Source organism: Enhydra lutris, unplaced genomic scaffold (genome assembly GCF_002288905.1).
Source record: "Enhydra lutris kenyoni isolate GAN:26980312 unplaced genomic scaffold, ASM228890v2 scaffoldscaffold19, whole genome shotgun sequence".
NCBI classification, from domain to species: domain Eukaryota; kingdom Metazoa; phylum Chordata; class Mammalia; order Carnivora; family Mustelidae; genus Enhydra; species Enhydra lutris.
The window spans coordinates 20,162,896-20,169,674 of record NW_019154103.1 but is presented as its reverse complement, the minus strand read 5'-3'; the positions used below and the strand labels follow the sequence as shown (position 1 = coordinate 20,169,674).

The following is a 6,779-nucleotide window of genomic DNA, read 5'->3' as shown; positions in this document are numbered from 1 at the left end:
AGCAAAGGCACGTAAGCCTTAGGCATAACGTGGTACTTAAAATGCTCCCCCATGTTCCAGCCAACTCCTAAAGCCTAGGGTCGACTCACTAATTTCAAGGTTAGGGTGAAATGACGAAGGGTCCCACAAGCTTCCGCAACCGTCGGGGAACTAAGTCCTTACTTGGTCACAGTTTTGGGTGGAAGGTCTTCCTCTTCAAGGACCACGGGGAGGTGGTGAGGGGGAGAGATTCCCTACTCTGCGGACTCTCCCCTACTCTCCCCCAAGGGGTGGAGCTCCGACTCCAGGTAAGCCGGCCAGGTAACCTGGACACCCATTTAGGAAGGGATCCCCCAAGCTAGCCTGACCAATCGCGGCCGACGAACCAAGACGACCAAACGTGACGTAAGATGTGATTAAATTGGCGCGTCACTTCGACGTCAGCCTCTCACCTCGGCCGTCCCGTCCCGGGAGCAAAACTCCAGCGACTTTGGGCCCCGCCCCCGTGAGAGTGGAGGGCGTCCAATGAAGGCGGTGCCGAGGGAGAACGAAGCCAATGAGACGAGGCCGGGGCGGGGCGCGGGACCAGAGGGTGGGGCGGGTGGCGGCGGTGGCAGCCCGAGGTCTGGCTGCGCGCAGTATATGACAGTACGTCAGCAGCGGGATGGCCGTAGCTGTGGCGGCGGCTGCAGAAGCCCAAGCAGCCGCGGCCGCAGTGGAGGCTAGAGCCCGAGCGGCGTCGGCGTCGGCACCCCGGGGAGTTTAAGATGGCGGCAGGGGGGGCGGCGGGTCTGCGGGAGGAGCAGCGCTACGGGCTGTCGTGCGGGCGGCTGGGACAAGACAACATCACCGTACTGCATGTGAAGCTCACCGAGACGGCGATCCGGGCGCTCGAGACCTACCAGAGCCACAAGGTGAGCGGACCAGCCGGACAACCGGCAGGGCTGAGAGACGGAGAGAGCGCTCGTCCTCCCGGTGGCGCCACCCGGGGCTCGGGACAACCGGCGCGGGGCCACGGAGCAGTGGCTCGCCTCAGCTGCCGTCCGCGCCCGCGGCGGCTAGGCTAAGCTGGGCAGGGCCGGGTAGGGTTGCTGACGCTGCCGTCCCGGATCGGCCAGGCGCCGGGGTGTTGGGAGGCGGACAGGCGGGCGGCCTCTGGCGGCAGGGCCGAGGCAGCCGCAGCCCTACTTGGGCTGCGCCGCCGCTGCGGGACTTTCCGACGGCGCCCGCGGGTTTCCTGGCGTTTTCTGTCCCAGGGAGGGAGGGGAGCACTAGAGACAAAATTGAGATGACTACACTGTCCGTGACGGGGGAGGGGGAGCGGGTGCAGCGTACCAGTAACGAATGCTGAGTACCGAGGGCATGAGCCATCCGCGTTTGGGAGGTTAACACATAGGCACCGCGGATCCGCAGAGACTCGGACACAGCAGCTACGCGTATGGCGGTAGGACACACGTTGTACTCGCAAGGACTTGGGGACCCAGGTACACCGCGTGGTGGGGGGGCACACCATGTACTCGCGAAGGCTGGGACACGACGCTCCGTGTACGTAAAGTAGGGGGACACACCTTGCGCTCCCAGAAATTCGGGAACACTGGCGCTTCGCCTTCTCGGAGAGGGACCAACACAGTATACGGGGGAGCCACACACACCCAGCGCTCACCCGGGAGCAAGAGGAAGGTTCGCGGAGGCTCCTCGTACTCAAAAGACGCGCTGTGTGTCTCGGGCTGACTCCCGGTGATAGGGACATGGATCCAGGGTAAGGATGGGGGAAGATACACCGCGTCCAGGGCAGAGCCGCCCCCCCCCCCGCCCGTTCCGCACCCCGTTCCGAAGAGACACCCGTGTATACACACAACTCAAGTACAGCTAAGACTCATATAGACGCACACATGCTGCAATTGGAGTACAAATCCAGAAACGCTGGGTTTTTCCCCCTCGTTGAGGGGAAAAAATAAAAAAAATTAAAAAGCTGGGGGTGGGGAGACAGAGAGCACACGCCATAACCCAGGGTTCATGGGGAAGCCGTTTACTGACATGCAGTGTGTGGATGTAAAAAGGGAGGAATATATCATATGAGAGACGGGTAACATTTACTCAGAGAGGAGGGATAGTCGCAGGGAAGTAGAATCTACAGGGCGTACTGACAAATAGCCCAGAACAGTCCATACCGAGGAAGCATGCTTCAGTTAACTGAAACAGGCACTGAGGGCCAGAAGGACACCCAGACGCAGACTCACATAGTTACTCAGATAAAACTGGAGAACAGAATTAACATCTGTTGAGCTCCCACTAGTGCCAGGTACTTTAAATGCATAGAAGGAAGCCGGATTTGGAAGCAGAGCCCAGAGAAAGGTGTGAAACCTGGTTCAGTGGGAGCTTATGAAGCTGAGTGAGGAGAGACTCGTCTTCAGAGAAGCCCCCTACATAAAGGCACCCACAGAGGGAGGCACACAGTTGTACACAGCTTGGGAAGTAGGTGAACTCATGATAGTAGAGATGGTAAATAGCAGGAGAGACTCACAGAGGTGAACTTGCTCAGGAGGGTGCTCACAGGATTAACTGGCTGTGTAAATGTACACTTCAGGGCACAGGTGTTACCCACCAGCATTGTGTATGGTGAAAAACACGCAGACTTAGGAGGGGAGGATGGAATGTATGTACAGGGGGAAAAAAATACCTTCCTGCACACTGAAATCCCAGGGAAAAAGTCTCATTTGTGGCTGGGAAGTCAGTGTACACCCAGTAATAATGCAAGAAGATATAAGAAATGTAAACTGCATATGTCAGTGGCTGCTCCCAGACAGATGCACCTGCAGGGAAGGGACTAGCACGGGCATGGAGTAGGAGACCCGTGTGGGGGAAGTCAGATAGGCAAGCAGAAGGACAGAGGCAGACGGTAGAGAGAAACTCAGCCCTGCAAGATGGAGAGATAAGCTTGCCAGTTCCAAAGGGAGGGTGTGGGAAGGAATGACACTGAAGAAGGTAGGTCAGGGGTGTGAAGAGAAAAACACAGACTGAAGAGGAAGAAACAAGCAGGAGAAGCCCAGCTTTCTGTCAGAGAAAGACTGACACATAGAGGATTCGTAGATTCATCTCTGGGGACAGTAGGTCACCAACCACCTGGGGGAAACGAGGCAGACTGTACAGTTGACTACAACAAAATTGACAGACACTATACACTTGGCAGGGAAGAGGAGGGTGAGGAGACCCACAATGAGGAGGGGGATGGTGCCCAGGGAGAGTGAAGTGCCAGAGGCCTCCAGTGCTCAATGGGCTTCTGGGCTAGAGCCCACAAAGAGTATTTGTTTTTCTACCTTCATTCTGCCTCCTAGATCTTACTGTGACATGCTTGGGATTAAGGTTGGAGTGCTTTGATTCCTGAAGTTCTCACATTTATAAGCCATTATCTTCCAAGAAACAGGAGATCAAAAATTCTCTCCCAAACCGCCACTTAGTTCTTCATTTTTTTTTCCTTTGTACTTTTTATAGTCAAAGGTACTGAAGTCCATGGCTTTTTTCACTAACTACTTCTCTTGCCAACTAATGTCATTACTACATTTTTCCATCTCTGTGCATGCAAATTAATGAGTCTGGTCATTCTGTACAGAAGCAGAGAAGAGAAAGGGAGAGGACTTTTCCAAGTCCTTCCATCTTTCTGAGGGTGGACCCGGGTAGATTGAGTTAGTTCTGGTATTCCTTTTCTCCTGAAAAGCTGATGGTAGAAGCAGTGGCATGCAAAGAGAGGAAGAAATAAGCTGACTTGGCCTTTGCAGCTGGACGCTGCCTTGTTTCTGACCTAACCAGCTTCTCACCCCAGGCCTCACTGTCATTTCAGCTACGAAATACTTTTTAAGGGCCTTGCAAAAGCAGGAATTGGGGTGAGAATGTTCATCTCCGGTGGCTAAGAAGTGCGAAGAGGTTGTAGAAAAACAAATGAGGCACCTTTTGGGTGACTACACTGTTGGTACTTATTGGTACTTACTGTACTTACTCTGGTGTATTCAGCTAAGTCTCCTACAAATGTGTTCTCGGTGACCTTCCTCCTGGCTCAGATCAGACCAGGCTTCGCCATCAGGGAGTTGCTAACAGTAGGCATCTGTCTGAGCTTTTATCTTCCAGTTGGAAGATAACTTATTTGGTCTCTTATACCTTAGGCCCTTATCAGAAGTTGGGCTTATGACCTGAAATTGTACCAGCTGTTAGGAAATATGTTGACACATGTTGGCTAAATGGGAAGAAGTTTCTGGTGGTCAAGCCTCTTCCCCTTTGGAGAAGAATGGCTTTAATTTTCATTAAGACTGCCTTCACCATTCCTGTGCTCAGATGGAAGGTTGATGCCTGACAAATGGCTCAGTGGCTTTGGCCTGTACAAGGTTATGACTATTATTCCTCGTCTTCTATCGTCTTCTATGACCTTCTAAGAGCCAGAAATTTCAACAGTTTCCTAAATTAAGCATCAGAAAGTGATTTTTATCCAGATTACTTTGCCCACTAGATTTATTCTAAATTAATCCACTTGACCTAAGATTTCAGGGAGGTAAATTCAGGGATTTTACTAAACTTTGATTTAAGCACAACGCAGAAGTTCTTTAGATAGAATTGAACAAATACACAAAATTGTTAATGGTTCATGGAAACAGAATCTTTAATTGGAAATAATTCCTCAGGGGAGCCTGGGTGGCTCAGTGCGTTAAGCCTCTGCCTTCGGCTCAGGTCATGATCTCAGGGTCCTGGTATCTAGCCCCACTTCAGGCTCTCTGCTCAGCAGGGAGCCTGCTTCCTCCTCTCTCTGCCTGCTTCTCTGCCTACTTATGATCTGTCAAATAAATAAATAAAATCTTTAAAAAAAAAAAAGAAAGGAAACAATTTCTCACTGTTTGAAAAGACAATCAAATCTAATTGACTATCATTATTCAAGTTTTCTATTTTTAGAGAAACGAAAAATGCTAACTTGAGAACTTTCCAAAATAGGGACTGGGTTGGGGGAGAGAGGAGGCATTGTGAGTCCAGGAATACGAGTTAGAGTTGGAGTGAATACCTCCTAAAAGTTGTCTTCCACTCAGTGTGAAAATAAACAGTTTCAAGTTGATTGTATATTAAAAAGTGTTAAATGGAAAGTAAATTTAGACATACTAATGCAGATATTTAGGATATATTGCAAAGCTACTTTTTTTTGTTAACTATAGATAATTTTAAATGAGAGGAAAGTTACTAAATAAAGTTACAAATTGTAACTTTGTGAAGTTACAACTTTATATTCATTCTAAATTGATGTTTGTGATTGCATGGTCTATATAAGCGCTACATACTTTAAGTGAACATCTATTACTGTAATTATGTATTTCTCTCAGATGTATCCTAAAACTGTATTTAAAATTAAAACCCCAAATTCTACAATATATTTTAGCTAATTCAGTAATGTGTGGCTGGCTTATTCTGACATTTTTAGTAACAAAAATCCTACCAAAATATTTTAGCAGATTTTGTCATTGCTGAGCCTGTTAATTTATTTTTTAAAAATTGTTTGGTTAAAGTTTCAAAGATGGTGGCTCAAACAACATCACCATGTTTACCTATTACATAAAAAACCTAGCCTTGATATGTTTGGGGCAAGTCCTTTCATTCTCTGTGCCTAAAGATGAGAAAGCAGATGTGTTTAAGAAGGATTCTGTTAACACATTCTCTTGTCAACCCTAATTAATTGGCTTTAAATGCATATCCCTTCTTTGATAAGTGTCTTCTAGGAAGATGATAGTGTTTTGAAAATTTGTACAAATACACTTATATTTAATTTTGCATAAGGAACTGAGTTTCTCTCAGTATTACCAGATAAAATTATTTCTAATCAAAGCATAAATCTCCACAAAGTTACTGTCGTTCACAATAGCTCCCTTTGTGTGTTACTTGGTCTTTTAAAATAACTGATTCCACAGGTCATGAGGTAGATGACTTCTCAGCTGTCTATCAGCTGAACTTTTTAGCATTTGATTCATTGTAGTTAAGGTACAGAAAAGACTCCTACCTTACTTTTTCTTTATCTCCATTTTTCTGCCTGTCCTCAAACAGTTTTGAGAATGTGTGTATATGTTCATATAAAATACAGAAGACCCTGTTCTTAAGGCATCACTCAAGCATCCAGACCTGTCAGCACAGAATTGCCACTGCCCTAGGACATGTTTATTAACTAAAACAAAGAGGTTTGCATTGTCAGATACTTTTTTTTTAAGTTCACATAATGAATTAGAGAACACTACATCAAAAATTAATGATATACTATATGTTGGCTAATTGAACTGCATTGTCAGATTCTTTTTCCTGCATATTTTAAATGTCGTCAGGTTTAATTTTAAAATGTTAATCTTACTGACTTTTCCCTTAGATCCTTCTTCAGGCTGAACTTGATTTTAAATGCTTTTTATCAAATAAAGTCAAATTTGTACCTCATGTTGCAGTAAGTGTTTGAAACTTTTTATCAAATGATCAGGCGCTCAGTGCAAAGAAGGGTGCCCATCCCAGTGAAAAGCAGTAGCCAGATTGCCTAAAAAGAGAGACAGGGAACTTTGGCACCCAAGTTGGAAGGAGAAAGAAAGAACATATGTGAAGGATTGGAACATGTTCAAGAAAAGTGTTTAAAAGGAAAAGGGCGTAGAATTCTTGGAATGATTTATAGGAAAGCTTATGGAAGATAGTCACCAGATCCAGCCTTTCCATTTGCTCCATTTGCACTTTAAAAAAAAAAAAACAAAAAACCATGAAGGCAGTGCTCATCATAGTGCTTACTAAGTAATTTGTGATAA

The 6,779-nt window shown here is 46.9% G+C and overlaps 1 protein-coding gene across 1 annotated transcript in view; it reads left to right on the top strand.

Annotated features, from left to right (window-relative positions):
- Positions 1-609: 609 nt before the first annotated feature.
- Positions 610-6,779, top strand: part of LOC111148274 (elongation factor for RNA polymerase II 2) — a 71,416-nt gene continuing 65,246 nt past the window's right edge. Inside the window, exon 1 of the mRNA XM_022504750.1 lies at positions 610-893. Coding sequence (XP_022360458.1) covers positions 747-893 — 147 coding nt within the window. The 5' untranslated portion in view covers positions 610-746. The remainder of the gene's footprint in view (positions 894-6,779) is intronic.